The sequence below is a fragment of the Rutilus rutilus genome, assembly GCF_951802725.1.
Source record: "Rutilus rutilus genome assembly, chromosome: 10".
NCBI lineage: Eukaryota > Metazoa > Chordata > Actinopteri > Cypriniformes > Leuciscidae > Rutilus > Rutilus rutilus.
This window is the reverse complement of record NC_140215.1, coordinates 13,234,708-13,252,019: the sequence shown is the minus strand read 5'-3', so window position 1 is coordinate 13,252,019 and position 17,312 is coordinate 13,234,708. Positions and strand designations below refer to the sequence as shown.

Below are 17,312 nucleotides of genomic sequence, written 5' to 3'. Positions count from 1 at the left end.
CCAGATTTTAAGCAAACTACTTTCTCTGTTGGATAAAGCAAGCCAGATTCTCGCTAGTAAAGTTTTGATGGATGTGGATTGCAATCAAGGTAAAGACGATTGCAGTGGCGTACAGGAGTCGTACTATATCGTGATTCCGTTATATTGATGCCCAACTAAATCGTGTATGTGCGCTCTCGATGCACTGATCGCACATTGTATTTATGCACAGACACATTTCAATACATTCACGTTGTTTCCACACACTTTCAGGATGTTTTGATTTGTCATGTGTGTGTTGCTGCGTTTAGTAATCTCCATGTGGTCCTGTTCGGTATTGCAACTTGACTTGTCTAAAACGTAAACAAGCTCTCTGCTATTGCACTGAACACATACTATACACTGTGAATTCTAAAAAGTTTCTTTCTGCAATGGTTTTTTTTTTTTCATGGGTCCTCCTTAAGTGTGCACACATTTATGAATTTTATGGACTCCTTGTATCATTTGGTAATTTGGTGTCCTTTTGGAGTCTACAAGTGTCCTTATTTGAAAAGACACCTAAATTTACCTTGAAATAAGCTTGCAGAAAATACAGTTTTGTGAGAATCACCCTTAAATCTGATGGTTTACCTTGCTAGATATAGCAAATGATGACGAAATGAACGTGTTAAACAAGATAAATGCTGTATGCTTAATTTCACAATAAGGGTGCGAACAGTGCGATTACTCGCAACTACAACAGTATACTCTAACCTAGAAACTGATGTGACATTAACCAAAAGTAAATGATATGTATTAACTTGAACCATAAAGTACCTTGAGGATGTTTTTATTTGCATGTCTGTGTATAGTAAAAAAAAAGTCATCTGAAATAAGGCTGTCCCATCAGTGCTCTAGCAAAAAACAACCTTTGAAAAGTTGCTAAATGCTTCTGGAGAGAAAGAATAAGCTAGACTTTTTGATATCTCAGGTAGAAGAGGTTGAAACAAAGCACACTGATCTGATCCATAGGGAAAAACAGTTCACCCAGGCTAACAACCTCTGTGTCTACAGCTTTCTGAGCAAATCATTTCATGATTCAGTGACTTTATACAAACGTTGCGAAGGAGCAAACATGAAAAGCAATGGAGGGTCTTTTAAATTATAATTGTGGATTTCCCAGAGGCTGTTCGAAGGCTTTCTTCTCTGTATATTTCCTGAATAGAACCGCTTTGAAAAACATACACAAAACACTCTCTTTTCCAAAAATAGCACTAAATAAATTGGGTAGCTAAACAAAAAGGTAGCAGTAACCTCAAAACAACCTCTTGTTGCAGAAGACACTGCTGGAGCTCTGTATTGGGGATGATGATGATGATAATGGTTACAACATTTAACATTCGGCTGTTTGCGTGTGCAATGGTGAAGACTTTTGGACCTCCCGTAGAGAAGACAATAAAGGAGTCCATCTCTCTGCCTACTGGAGGCGACATTCCCTTCGATTCTGGACAAATTTCTCGAAGCATTGCAAGACTTTTTTCCCCCAAGATCAATAGAACCCCACTAACGTTCGATTGCAGTCCTCTGGACCACACACATTTTCAAAGAATTTGTTTGGGGGGAAAAAGCACAAGGTGAATGACAGGGGGTTACAGAACGACCAGAATTCATATAGAGAGAGGAGCTGTTGTCTCTCTCACATGTGATGGCTTATCTATGACTCTGAGAGCTGGAGGAAGAAAGACCTTTTTATTCCTGTAGTAGATGGAATAAGAATGAGTGAGTCTAACAGTCCTTGAGCACTTGGCAAAGATGTAACAAAGCAAACGTGGTGAGCTTTGAGGGATGGATTGTCTTTTTCAAGGAATGAAGAACAAAAATATTTTTTTCCATAAATTATAGAATCATATATTATATTATTAATATACAGTATATAATTGTGAATACTTTTAATTATAAAATGATAAATATAATAGCATAAATGTATTATAAAAAATTATATATGATTTTATAAAATATTTGAATGCAGAAAAAAATCTTTGAAGCCAAATGAAGAAATATCTGAAGTAACCTTTAGCTATGAGTTTAAGATGAGCAGTCATTTGAAATTACAGACATGTGAAAATTTGCACTTATATGAGAATTTAAAGTATGAATTTGAAGTATAAATGTATTGAATGAGAGCAAAGTCAGACACATGGTTTCCTTTTTGTGATGACATACGGTGATTCCGTCAAGTAAGACTTTTTCTTGAATCAACATCCTTACATCAACCCATAAAACAATCAGATTTTTCAACTTAATTTTGCTACAGTAACTCACATCAGCCATAAATATCCACTGTGTATACAAATAATGTTCAACACAGTCACTCACACACTTGAGCACTGCCTTCATTTAAAATAAACCTCAATCTGTCATTAGGAAACTTAAACCACACTGAATATAACCTTTATGGTCGTTTATGTCCATCAGTAACAGAGAATCTGAGCTAAGTGGCCCTCATGGGCTTTCTTTAGCTTTACGGTAAGTGCTACAATGGTACGTGAAAGCATCCGTACTTCAGAGTATTGATGTCCTAAGTGCAGCTATAACAAAACACTGGATTCAAGCAAATAATAAGAGTGTGCGTTTATAGACCCTAAACACAGAATGGGTTTTACAGAGTTTGGAGAGGATTTGTCACAGATGGCTGGCAGCTGGCACGGTGACCTTAAGGTGCTACAAAAACACAAAATATGGCACAGATGACAGTTCAGTTTGCCCCGGCTTAAGTCTAGACGACACAAAACGATGGGTTTTGAGATGTGCCAACAGCAGTACAGCGTTTTAAACAGATTTATGTATACAGGTGCACAGATACTAAAAATGCTAGTGGCGCTGTTTTCACCACCTGTTAATCATAATACAGTAGATAGGATAGGGGGGAAAAAACTTCACACAAAAGCTTTATTTTTATTTGACAGTAGTCCTCTTTTCCCTGAACATAGCACATACTGAACCGTACCGAAACCATGAACCTAAAACCGTGATACAAACCGAACCATGAGCAATTTGAACCGTTGCACCCCTATTATTTACATAATGTCTACACTTTGTTATAATGAGAGTAGGGCTGCACGATTAATCGCAATTTAGATGTAATCGCACTTAAATCGAGATGGCTTATCGCGAAGGCTGCGATTATTTTTTATGCGCAGTTTGTCATTGATGTACGGCTCTGTAAACCAGGCGCGGATTTATGGGTGGGCACGTGCCCACCCAGATTTACCGGTGGCCCACCCAATCAGATTAATAAAAACAATTTAAATTTTTGATTTTAATAATAATAATAATGAATTAATAAATAATTTCATTTTAATAGTTTCCTGAGGACATTTATGTACAATAGCTACGAAAAATAGCTACAAAAGAAAAATATTATGTCGGCATATCACATGTCAGTCCAGTGATGCTATCACGCAACGCCGCTCTCTGTGCGCGCACTGACTTAACGTTGTGATAGTCTACATGCGACTCGCGTGACAGACAGATGAACTTCAGGTTTAAAGCAGCCGGGAGGGCTGACTGACATGAGTACAAGGTAGTTAAATTCACTACCTAAGTACCGATCTGCTATAGTTGACATATTTATCAGGCGTGTTACATAGGCGTAATTTGCGGGTGGGGCGGGTGGAACATGTCCCCACCACTTTTTAAAACATCTCGCGGCACGAATGTACCAATTCTACAAATAAATTAAACATCTCCAGTTAACCAGCAGAGCATTCATTTCGTTCGTTTGTTAAATAAGATACGATCTAGCGCTGAAATGTGTTTTTTAAATCAAGTGATGAAAGTGCTCGTTGCAGTGGCGCTGATAATGTGTTCTCTTGTGGCTCGCGCACACCGCACTTTCTTCACGCGCTTCAATCCGTTGCGGATACTCTCTATTCGTTCTGGTGAAATCAGACTATTTAGGTACGTTGATCGAGTGGGCGAATCTATGTATTTTAGTCACACAAAAATTGTCAGCACTGACAACATATATTAGGCTACATCTCATTAAACGACAAATTAAACACCATGTAGCCTACTATTTAAATCAATTTCTGGACATCGTAATTTTATTGCACAATGTACATATATCTAATTTAGCAAAAGTTACGCCACTGGGCGTGTATAAGCTTAAAAAACCGAAGCCCCCCCGTATATTCACCAGGCCCACCTATTAATGACATTCTGTATCCGCCACTGCTGTAAACGCTGCTCCATCTGAAAGCACTGTGAGTTTGAGTCACTTATAACGTGCATTTGAAAAAAACAACACGCATCAAACATCTTTCCAAAACATGAGAAGCATTTATGAACCTCGTCCAACAACAGACAACATTTAATAACATGCATTTACTCCAAACTCACTTCATAACGACAGCTGAGCTCCTTCTGTGAGATGATGTGCCTTCTTACACAGAATAAGGCAGTCGTGTATTTATAAGTCATGTTTAATCAAAGCGTTTCAATCTTCTGTTTATTCAGCTACAGCGATACGGATTTCCTGGAATGATGCCATGAAGCCTTTATTGTACTTCTGCGGAGGGGCATATTTATCGTGTTTGCGTGAGAGCGCCCTCTGGCGTTCAAATGGGGCAGTATTTACTACCAATCAACCGCACTCCACTGACAAGCTGCGCACAAAATAATCGCAGCCTTTGCCAAATCGCGTGCGATTTTATTGCGATTAATCGTGCAGCCCTAAATGAGAGAATTTGCGAGCGTGCAGAACTCAGCACTGGACTAAAACTCTGGCTTTGAGTGGTGAGAGGATTCTAACTTAAACACCTCTGACTGGCCTGCGTTCAAGAAAACAACGCATATGTCTGTGATTGGCTACATTGCTCAACGCTGCAAAAACAGGTTGTAAATAGAAACCTTTGACACTCTCCTGAGTGCAAACACACATAGGCACTGGATCCTTTTCCAAGTTAAGTAGGCTACATAATCAAATTAACAAATATTACACCATTTAAAACATTATTAAAAATACATACTGAGTTACTAAAACAATCTTTGTCAAAGAATACACTTGTTTGTTCACAGTTTGAACGTTCTTGTTTCCGTTTGTTTAATTTCAAGATCTGAGGTGAATTATCCATTGTTGCTTCGCTACAAAGCTGGGAGGACTAAATGATATTCAAAGTCACATTACACGCTTTTAACATTAAATAAATTCATTGCCACACTTTGTGTTCGTTGTTCCAGCCGCGACGTCGCAGAAAAATAGAAACCGTTTCTAAAATAGAATCGTCACGTGTCGCCGTCACGGCTGGTTAAGACAAAAACTCAGATTAACATGGAAAAGATACCTTTTATCCAGTGTCGTGGCGTTGCGTCGTGTGTAGTTAGGAAACGACGTACGCCTTGCCCAGCCTTTCACATGCTCTGTCTATGACTATTTTACCTTTGTTTATTGTTCTTTCTTATTCTGTTCATTGTTTTTTTTTTTTTATGAATGTATTTTGTTGTTTTCATGAAACTGAAACTAAATCACATTTAACTGATCTTAACTGTCAGATCATTTTTTATCCCATGTATTGTAAAATGATGTAATTTGAGAGTAGCCACTAAGGTCCACTCAGTTTAAAATGTGTGGCCTCGCCATTGCTTCAGTTATATCAAGAGAAGTTGAGTCCTACATCTGTTTCACTGGCTGAGAGTATTTGTCATGGTGTTAGAGGCGAGTGTGTGTGTGACTACAAAAAAACCACAGGGAGGCAAAGTTTTAGATATTTGAAAGGTAAACACAGTGGGAAAAGTCATTTTAATCACTGAGTCTCATGGGTTTTACAGTAGATTCTGAAATACCAGCATGAGTGTGTTCCCTCCCACATAGGAGGAAAGACAGATGGGAGGTGGGCAGAGTGTTTGCCGAGACTGTGAAACTCAGGAGAGATGAGACAGAGGTTTAGCAGTGGACTGAGATAACACAAAGCCCTGAGCAAAGAGTTCTTTCTCACATGCACACATATTTACCATCCTACCCAAAGATATTCTCCCTCTTAAGAGAATTCACGCTGAAACTGTACAGCTATGTTTCCATGCTTACACACACCCGCACTGTGATAGAGGAAGTGCTGTACAGTGAATCCATCTGTTTAATTTCCTCTGTAACTCACCCTCATGTTGTTCCAAACCCGTAAGACCTTCGTTCATCTTCGGAACACAAATGAAGATATTATTGATGATATCCGAGAGCTTTCTGACCACCGATAGACTACAACGTTATAACCACTTTCTAGACCCAGAAAGGTAGTAAAGACATCGTTAAAATAGTCCATGTGACTAGCGTGGTTCAACCTTAAATGTTATGAAGCGACAAGAATACGTTTTTGTGCAAAAAAACAAAAATAACTTTATTCAACAATTTATTCTCTTCCACGTCAGTCTCTTACGCTGTTCACGTCAGTCTATCGGTGGTCAGAAAGCTCTCGGATTTCATTAAAAATATCTTAATTTGTGTTCCGAAGATGAACGCAGCTCTTACGGGTTTGGAACGACATGAGGGTGAGTAATTAATGACAGAATTTTCATTTTTGGGTGAACTAACCCTTTAAGGGAGACTCGCAGACTCTAATCTCAGTACTGTACAGATGGAGTCTACCGGTCAGTGGTCCTGTTAGCTGACTAAGTTTGGATGGTCCACTAGCTATTTTTCAACATTGTCAATCTAGGATCAGTCTGTGTGACACAAATACATGCCACTAACATTCAAAAAAGAGCTACGTTTCTTCATTAACTCCATCCGAATTACAGGGGAACTAAAACGAAATAGGAAGTAATGGTGATTTAAAGGTCCCGTTCTGCGTGATCCCATGTTTCAAACTTTAGTTAGTGTGTAATGTTGCTGTTAGAGCATAAATAATATCTGTAAAATTATAAAGCTCAAAGTTCAATGCCAAGCGAGATATTTTATTTAACAGAAGTTGACTACAAAAACGGCTCGATTGGACTACATCCCTCTACTTCCTTCTTTAATGATGTCACTAGAACCGTTTCTTGACTAACCTCCGCCCACAGGAATGCTCCCTCAACTCTACTGGCTACTTGCGCACTTCTTATAACTTAGGCTACTGTTTACTCAGCTCTTACGGTGATTTTCTGAAGTAAAACTGACGCTTCATCTTTTGTGTGATGTACAATAAACTTTATTAAACTCATCAGTACATGTTTGATCATCATTCAGACAGCAGACTTGTAGGCTATTAATAAATAATGGATACATAGCCTACAAGCAGATGACAAATACGTTATAATAACCGTAATTAAACTACTAAACCATACCTGTTTCATCTCTATACAGCACTCTGACTCTGTAGGCATTATTGTCCGACTCGAAATGAACGCCGTTACTGAGAGTTTCTGATATTATCATCATTCCGTGAGATGAAATTGTCCTGAGAGACTGAGCGCGACCTCATGAAGCTCCGCCCCCTGGGTCTTCCAGCAGCACCTCATTTGCATTTAAAGGGCACACACTGAAACAGCTCGTTTTTCTGAGCCCCAAAAAATGTCAATTTAAACATGCTGTAAAAAATGATCTGTTGGGTATTTTGAGCTCAAACTTCACATACACACTCTGGGGACATCAGAGACTTATTTTACATCTTGTGAAAAGGGGCATAATACGGGACCTTTAACAGATGTGTTATCATTGTTATTTGTGGCAGGACACTTAAAACTGTTGAAGTAGTTACAAGGGGGGAAACAGTGATATTAGTTTGTTGTTTTGTTACTAGGGCGCAGCCATCTTGAGCTTCAACGGTCCGTGACGTCACTGGCATGATAGGCTACCTTGACAGCTCCAGCAAAATGGCATAACAAGAGCATAAGAGATCGAGAGGGGGGGGGTCTTATTGCATTGCATTATTTGCATTGCAAAAATTGTGATCTGTCCAACAAGCGAATATAACACATCCGATGCCATCAAGGACCTAATAACCTGTTTGCAAAATGACTGTGGCAAAAATGTGACCACGGCAGGTCCTGTAAACAAGTTCCACTCACCCCTTAGTTGTCATCCTGATGTTCACCTTCACCGCAGATCACCTTGCTAAATTAATCCGACATCGAGGATGCTATCCAATATAAGCAATATCCATCGACGACACCCGCAAGATACTTGTTAGTGTGATTTCAGCCACTTTCAAACTGCGTATGAGAGACGCGGTGGCGCGCCTTGCCAGTTTAAATTTGACGAGCGCACACGCCTAAACGCAGCGCGTGCACTAAACTAAATTCTCTTTATCGTCTTATTGCATTTAAAGTGTCAAAAACACAAGGTTCACATAAACAGTTGGTTTTGTCTTAAGTGAATGTAGATTTTAAAGTGACAGCAGTCTATATAAGAATCAATCAGTATATGTTTCATTCATACAGTGAAGAAGATGCAGTTTTATTATTTCATTTGATGATTCAATTTCTTACTTATATGCTGTTTTTAGTTGTACTTGTAAATCTTGTAAATCTGTATTACCATATACTGTCAAAATCAGTCAGTTCAGTCTGAGTAGCAGTAGAGTAGCCTGACATAACATTAGTAGCCTACAGTGGTACCATGCCAGTGACGTCATCAAACACGGCTGCGCTCTGATAACAACAAATGTAAATTTCAGTATTGGGAAAAACTTCATATATGTTTTGGTTTTAGTATTATGTTTGAATTAATTTGTTTACAATTTTAATAACCAACATGCTATCGAATTATATTTTGTTCGTTTCAGTTTCCTGAAGTCTATTTATGTTTGTGTGGTACTCCTGTCCTTATTTAGACAAGCTTCACATTAATCCGCTGCCAAAATGGAACAATGCAAAGCGGAAGGGAAACAGAGAACAGTGAGAGGCAGTTGTTTAGTCCACTTTAAATAAGTGAGTGTGATCTAAACAGAAGAGGATAAAAAAAAAAAGTCTTCTAATTTCTTGGATAAAAAAATACAGTAAAAGCAGTACTATTGTGATATTACAATTTAAAATTACTTTTTTTACTGTTTTAAAATATATATATAATTTTTTTGGCACACACACCTTGAGAAACATCTAGCTAAACCAACATACACAGAGCAAGACTTGGAATACACTAAACCCTACTGTTTCTAGATGCTCCCTAAGGTGTCGTTTAAGATGAAATATGTGATCACACATAGACCATGCTACTGTACAAAGAGTCAGGTATTCAAGGTTACTGTTTCCCACTGTAATGTACCGTATGATCAGCAGGCCCATCCATTATCTCAGCAAAACACACATGCTGCCCACTCATGGTATACATTACAGCCAAGCAGCACTTCATCTATTTTCACACCAACAAAGCAAAGCTAATTCCACAGTAAATTCTGGACAGCTGTATTAGTTACTGTAACCGCAGATGTTAAGAAGTTGAGCTGGTGGTCTAGACTGTTTATTTTGCATTAGAACAGGATTTCCTATGCAAAGGTTCTGATTAGAGAGTGGCTGATCAAATCAACATAAACACAGACACGTTCAGTTTGGTTAATTTCTAGCCATAAGAAAAAGAATTCAATGATTATTCATGAGAAAACACTGATTATGTATTTTGAGCTCCCGGAAAGGTCACAGCTGATGAATTCTCCACACAATCATCAGCTAAAGAGGAAAACAGTTGAAGATAACAGAGATGACGTGTCTTACCCTCTGTGCTGAGGCCAGGGCTGGAGGTGAATTTGGCCACATCCACAATCTTCACTGCAAACTGTTGACCCGTCTCCCTGTTGATGCATCTTCTTACCACGCTAAACGGCCCCCTGAAAAGGAAACAAACAGGTAAATTAGAGTCCTGCACATTTTGGGATTATTGATTAAGTCAATATCAAGACAGGATGAGAAAAGGTCAAAATAATCCAACAGACCAAAAACAATAATTGGATACTAATACACAAGCCTGAACCTCCAGTGTGAACAGCTTATTTACATTTAGTTGGCCCCAGCATTGCCTTTTTTTCCACTACTCGCTAAATAATTGAGCTATTGTTGCTGACTTGCTGTTCTGGCCCATAAACCTGTTAAATTTAATCTTTAAATGGTGAGATTACACAGCCATAATCCAGTCAACAAAAAATATTCACACTGACAGTGATTCACAGAAACCAAGTGCCCAGAAGTCATTCGTTTTCAATCAATTTGAGGTGGCATTAATCGTTGACAAGGTAACAAAATTCAACATTATCCAAATAAGCAGAGAACTGCAACGAAGCTGACAGTTATTACAGCTGATATATGACTCATGTGGAAACTCTTTTGGAGGAACAATGAGTGTCATTATTGAGCCATACTGTAAGTTCAGCGGCTGAAGTGAGAAGCCTGCCCTCCTTCTAGGAATGGAGAAATGCTCACAGCAGCAATGAGAATGATGGCAACGCTCTGTGTGGGCTGAGTGTTTGAGGAGCAGCGGGGAGTATGGGGGCTGGGGAGAGGTTGGCTTTCCGTGAGAAGCTGTGATCAGACTTCCCAAAGCCTTTAACCCTCCTCAGCATGAGCTCAGTGTTTCTGCAGGCCTGAAGAGAGATGGCAGCAGAGAGATCACTGGATCAAGTTTTTGCTTCTGTTTGTGTGCAGTGGGTTGATTGTCGATAGGCCTGTTTTCTGTATCTGTGCTACAGGTAAAGATGTACAATCAGTCGTTCAATACTTCAAAATAAATACAGACAGAATGCAATGTGAAGGGGTCTTGTATCATCTTAAAGTGGACCATTTTTATGATGACCATCTAAATGTACATTATCCCACTTATATTCCTACTTAACAAATAGGCTAATACATGTATTGACAAGGAAAACATATTGAAGTAAATGCCAAATCGTTTATTTCAAAAGAGAGGAACATTTTATTTCTCATTATGAAGCTTTAAAAAACATTAAACAATAAAATAAAATCTGAAAATCTTTGGTCAACACAGGAATCAATTTATCCAAGTTTAAATTTTTTATTCTTAGGACTTCAAGTTTGTTAGATCAGAATCAGATCATCTCTCGTGTAGTAAAAAAAGACTAAATTGTTCCTCTACAATGAGGGAAAATGTGCTGGTGTGATATTTACATAGAATACACTAAGCTCAGCGTGGCCACATTTTCAAACTTGACATTTATTCTCTATATTACTGCCGGAGAGTCGGTAAGAATTTTCACCTTCCTCCTCAGGTACGCGGGTTACATTTCATTACAGACGACCCAGTTCACTCTGCCCCACAGATATCCAGGCAGACGTAAAAATAGACAGACTTTATGAAATATGTGTTGTCAGAACCTCTCTGTACAGTTCCTAGGTCAGTGCTCTGGAGAGAACACTTTCTGGCTGACTTCTGTCTTCCTGTCATCTGAGTTCTCTGGCTGAACTGTTAACAAACTGCAGGTGCATTGAACGTGTGGAGGACAAAGTTCAGCATTGCTAGACTGTGGCTGCGTCTAAAAGCTGATAAATGCTGCATTTCAAGGTCGGAAGGCATCAACTCATGTCTGAAGACAATGTTAGCTTAACTTGCTGTCTCCTGAGATACCTTCATCTGACCAATTTTTGAAAGCAGCATAAATGTATCCTTACCTGCCTTTGATATCCCACAATCCCGTGCGTTCCATTCCATGACAAAAATAAATATGGCATCTGAAAGTTGCGGTTGATGCTCAGTTTCTGTGAAAGTGTAAATATTTGACCAACGTTTACCACTTTTGATGTCATTTCTAGCAAGAACTAAGGAAAACAGCTTGTAGGCTATACAATGTCACTTAACGCTACATTTACCTCAAGAAAGCTATTCAATGTCCATAAACTCATTAGTTAGCTAGACAAATAAATTCTATAGAAGAGCATTTCGTTGAAAATGCACTGTATTATTTATTCATTATATTTTTAATTAACCTGTTAGTTAGCCTATGTCTTCATTATTTAATGTATGTTTGAATAAATCTGTCATGAAAAGGTATTACAGTTCATTGTTGTTTAAATGTTATATTTTCACCAACAAACAATTCTGTTATTAAAAAGTTGATATAAAAACTGCTTAACAAGTCAGCTGCCAAAGTTTCAGGATGCAGCCTGTGTCTGAAACTAAATGCTGCTGCTTTGCTGCCCAGTCAGTCATTGACTAAATAGAACTTACCAAAGAACTTACAAAGAAAATACCAAAATAAATAATTTCAGACCAACTTCCAAATAACTATGCCCATAACTGATGAACAAACATAAATAAAAAAATCTGCATTAGACGTAAGCAAGTAAATATTCAAGTGCCAAATTTGAGAAATATTGGCTTTGATGGGAACTCAAAAAGAGATGCACAGACCTAGGAGATTGTTCATATCATATAAAAGTGCAAGTGTGTGTGTGGGTGTGTGTGTTGCCAGCAAAGGACAGCAGTTTTCAGACTAAGCTGTGCTAAAACATATACAGGACTCAGATCAGGACTGCAGTGCTCTCACATTCTCTCATTCATTCACATCTCCACAATTAAATTTTAAAAAGCACACAAACACACAGGCTGTTGCGGAGTTTTGTCCTATGAGTCATGACTCAAGTAAATTCATTTTTAAACAGAGCATTTGCTGAGATTTACTAAAGCAATAAGCCACAAGGTTAAAAGGTCTTGTTTGGCACAGAACAATGAACGGAAAAACCATCAGTCTCAAATTTCATTTGAGATTTTGAAATAGACACAATCACTGAGCTGCCAATAAGCCAGGAAAATCAGGGAGCTGGGCAAAAATCAGTGCGTGTTGTATGACCTTTACATGATAAAAGAACATGGTTTTAAGGTGTTAACATGACCTTACACATTGTCATATTATATTATAACTGGTTTAAGATGTTTAACGTAAAGAAAATCTAATCTCATGTCCTTACAGCAGTCTGCTGACCTTCAAGACTCTGAAAAAACAAGCAGATGCTTCTTAATAAATAATGCGATCTGCATTTAAAGCAGAAGTCTATTCTGATTCAGCTATAAAATTGCAATGCCGGCAAACTGGAGAAGAATGCAAATTGAAGAGGTGGTTGAGTGCTTATTATTATCACTATATCTTGCTAATATGGGTGCGAGAGGGGCTGTGTTTTCCCCAACACAAACTGCAGGAGCAGATGGCATGAGGCATAAAGCCGCTTACTGGCAGAGAGCCGAGGACCAGCCATGCGTAGCTCAGAGCTGGACTTGGCCAGACTAAACTGCTAGAACTGTGGATGCATGACACTCAGAAGCACCATAACATCTGAATGAGCTTTATCTACTCAATCTGTCATGATCCTCATGTTGTTCTTAGTGCAAATGTTCCCTAGACGTTATGTAAATGACGTTATGCACTGTATATAACACCAACCAGAAATGCAAATATAATTTAGTTGCTCTAAGATGTCTCTTTAAGGTATAAGGAATATGTGCATTTATCTTTACTGTTGGAGTCCATTGTAGTAGAGATTGATGGCAGGCTTAACGGACTGACTGTACCATTTGCGGAAAAAAGTCATACTTATTGTGGAACATCTTGCTGTAATATTCTGTAATATAACAACTGAAATTTTTGAAATCAAAATTTTCTTCCCAACAAAGTTCTAAACAATCAGTATTTCAAGGTTCATCAAACTGTTTCAGGAGATTTTTCATCTCGACAGTCATAATAGGTACCTTGTAAAAGTAATAAAAGTCACAATAGTCTCTCTGAAATTGCAGTTTTTCCAAAAAAGAATCGAATTTATTTTATTTATTTAAAATGTTTGCGACTTGCTCGCTTCAGGTTGGTGGAGAGTTCCTGCCTCAAATGGAGTTCAAGTATCTTGGGGTCTTGTTCACGAGTGAGGGAAGGATGGAACGGGAGATCGACAGAAGGATCGGTGCAGCTTCTGCAGTAATGCGGTTGATATACCGGTCTGTCGTGGTGAAGAAGGAGCTGAGCTGCAAGGCGAAGCTCTCGATTTACCGGTCGATCTATGTTCCTACCCTCACCTAAAGGACAAGATCCCGGATACAGGCTGCCGAAATGAGCTTTCTGCGCAGGGTGGCTGGGTGCTTCCTTAGAGATAGGGTGAGGAGCTCGGTCACTCGGGAGGAGCTCAGAGTAGAGCCGCTGCTCCTCCAGATCGAGAGGAGCCAGCTGAGGTGGCTCGGGCATCTGTTCCGGATGCCTCCTGGACGCCTTCCTGGGGAGGTGTTCCGGGCGCGTCCCACCGGGAGGAGACCCTGGGGAAGACCTAGGACACGCTGGGGGGATTATCTCCTGGCTGGCCAGGGAACGCCTCGGTATTCCCCCGGAAGAGCTGGAGGAAGTGTCTAGGGAGAGGGAAGTGTGGGCGTCTCTGCTTAGACTGCTGACCCGGCCCCGGATAAGCGGAAGAAGATGGATGGAAATTAATTATATTTATTTTATATAGAGCTTTTAATTATACTAGTAAGAAACTTCACAGAGATATTTAAGATTTATAATAGTTATTTGCGATTGTTGCTTGTCAGACTGTACGAACATGTCACACTGTGGGATCTCAGTTTTCATTAATGTCAGACTGTACAGTCAAGACGCCTTAAAAACGGACGCACGCATGAAAACTCATACAGTTTTACATCAATCCAAACGTTCAGTGACTGTGCACTGCATTACTTGTGCAACTGAAATGGTGGCTAGCAAACAAAAACAATCTCCAGCATTCATTTTGATCACAGCGAAGAAGATGTGTGTGGAGCAAGTGGTAGTTTGTTGTTGTCTCATTTCAAACTAATTGCATCATCGCATTCGGCTCTCCAATTGGTTTTTGATTTGATGGTTGTCATAGGAGAAGTTACACTACAGGACTGTGCGTCAAATCTTCTGACACTGCCAGAATTTCGTCAGAGGTAAAGTTAGATCACACATTAATCTGCTGTTGGCGAACATTTCAAACTAGTGATCAAAGACTTAGGCCTAGGATCTGAGGAATCTTTTAGGATTCTCAACATTTGTCTCAGACGGCCAAATCGTGGCCAAAATACTACAGTGTGCACCTGGCTTTACTTAAAAACAAATGAAAAGAAACACTAAACTTTCTTTTTTCAGGGAAAAAGAAAAAGCATTAAACAACCAGCACAGAGAGGAACATGTGAGGTGCACTGCTGGGCTGATTTATCATGGCATCCTGAGAGCCTTTGCGAACCGAAGCGGTGCAGTAAGTGTGCATCGGCCATTCGCTCCCAGCAGCTGCTAGAGATGACAGGCACAAGCAGTGACATGCTGTAGCACACAGCAGGGATGCCGTGTTTGGTGCCAGAAAGAACCAGGCAGATTAGATAAGGCCAGTGCAGACATGAGAACAGCGGGTACAGGTCACATGCAGGATAAACAAGCCTGAGTAAACCACTTTACAGTAAGTCGAGCAGGTGAATATTTCATTGAAGTGTCTTTCTGTGCAAAAGTGCTGAACGCAGGGATCATAAATAATGATGGACAGAGAAGACGTCCTCTGCAGCAGTGCATGACTGGGGGATATGTGCTGGCAGGCAGAAATATGAGGATGGAAGGAAATGCAGAGTAAAAAACACAGAGAGAGGTGACACAGGAAGATGAGAGAGAAGAGAAGTAGAGAAAAGGATACAGAGGAAGATGAGAGAATCGGTCAGACAGCTGCGGGGAAGAACGCTGGTGTTTGTGACAGCTGGTATCGGTTACAGTGAGCAAGAGATGACGGCGTAGGTGTAGGGTTTCTCCTGCGGAAGATAACTTCTCAGACGGCATGTGTGCGTGGGTACCTGCAGTACACCTGACAGCTCTCGGCTGTATGCTGGTGAAACTTGGCCACACTGCAGTCAGAAAATGTCATTTTCTCCTAGAATGGGACGATACAGTTTATATTATATTATATACGGAGAGAGCTGCTGCAGGAAAAGTGTCCGAAAACATGACGTGATTTATATTGAGAGCTTCAAACTAACTTATAAGCACACAGTTTAAAGCGGCATGTCCTCTTGTCAGATGCATGTGCTGTTTAATGCATTTGATTTCCTCCGTACATAACTTGAGCCTTACGGTTGTATCCTTATCTGTAAATGTTAGAGATTCAAATTCAGAAAGTATTCATTTCACATAAAGGCTCGTCCTGACAGTAGGCACGTCTCCGTTAGACTTCCCTGAACCAGCGAAGATGGCCGCAAGCGCGTCAAAGAGACCATAGAATTCTGACTAAAATAAACATTTTGCAAAGTGGAAGTACTTAAAATCTTCCCAGGAAGTAGGAAGAGTGTATTTGAGAAGTTTAATTGAAAGATAGAGCCATAGTTTGTTCAGTAAACCACCGTTTAATAAAAAATAAAGAATTTTTTTTTTCCTCTGCCATGAGGTTGAGAAAATGATGACAGAATTGTCATTTTTGGGTGAACTATACCTATATTAATATGGAAGTATGAAATTATTTTATTAATGAAATGATACTCTAAATAAGAAACTAAAACTGCCAGTATAGGTGGCAGTAAATGTCTAAATGAGTAAGTCATTGAGTCATTGATTCATTCATTTGATTCGTTCAAAACGCTGACTGAAGTAAATGGCTCTCTTTATGAATGGGTCATTGAATCCTTGGTTCACCCTATTCAACCCTATGGGCTCGGAGACGCAAAACAGTTCTGCTCTGGCTTTATAGGTAATATTTTCGTCGGCAAATTTGAGCAAAAACAGACAATAGTGTGTCTAAAATATCACAAATATTAACTTTTTATTTAACTTTTGTATAAAATCAATATCACATTTGTACTCGTGGTACTCGTGTGATATAAATCAAGACATGATGCATCTTCCCTCAACCCAACCTGCTGCCACTTGTGTCTCTGCTGTGTCAATGTGTATATATATATATATATATATATATATAAACAATTTTTTTTTTTTTTACATAATGTCTGTATTATAGTAAACTTGTACACTGTATTTATCAACAGGATTTGAAGAGTTATATCTGTTTCACTGCTTTTTATATTTGTATTGTTCACTGTAATCTTCTTATTGTGTTTTTTTAGGTAGACAATTTTAAGATCTGTCCAGGGACAACGGATGGAAAAATAGCCTTTTGGCTAATTCTGGTGCATTTGCAGCAAAATGCTAATTAATGTACACTGTCCCTGTCAAATAAATTAATAAATAAAATAAGATAAAATAAATAAATATGAGACAAAAATACGAGACAAAAACTCATAAAGGGGCTTTTTTGCCCTGATAGCTTGAATTATTCTAACAGCATTCTATACGCTACATCACACAGTGAGTTATTGTTCTGGTTCGTCACTAATCAACTGTTTGAAATTTAAGATGACCTACGAAAGGTCTGGGGCGGGATGGGTGTTTTAAATGCGTTGATAATTTTAT

General features: G+C 39.1%; 1 protein-coding gene across 32 annotated transcripts in view; it reads right to left on the bottom strand.

The window, feature by feature from the left end:
* Positions 1-17,312, bottom strand: part of caska (calcium/calmodulin-dependent serine protein kinase a) — a 165,758-nt gene that overhangs the window by 66,563 nt on the left and 81,883 nt on the right. For all 32 annotated transcript variants that reach the window (XM_084421420.1, XM_084421422.1, XM_084421410.1 and 29 more), the window contains exon 2: positions 9,643-9,755. In XM_084421420.1, coding sequence (XP_084277546.1) covers positions 9,643-9,755 — 113 coding nt within the window. The remainder of the gene's footprint in view (positions 1-9,642; positions 9,756-17,312) is intronic.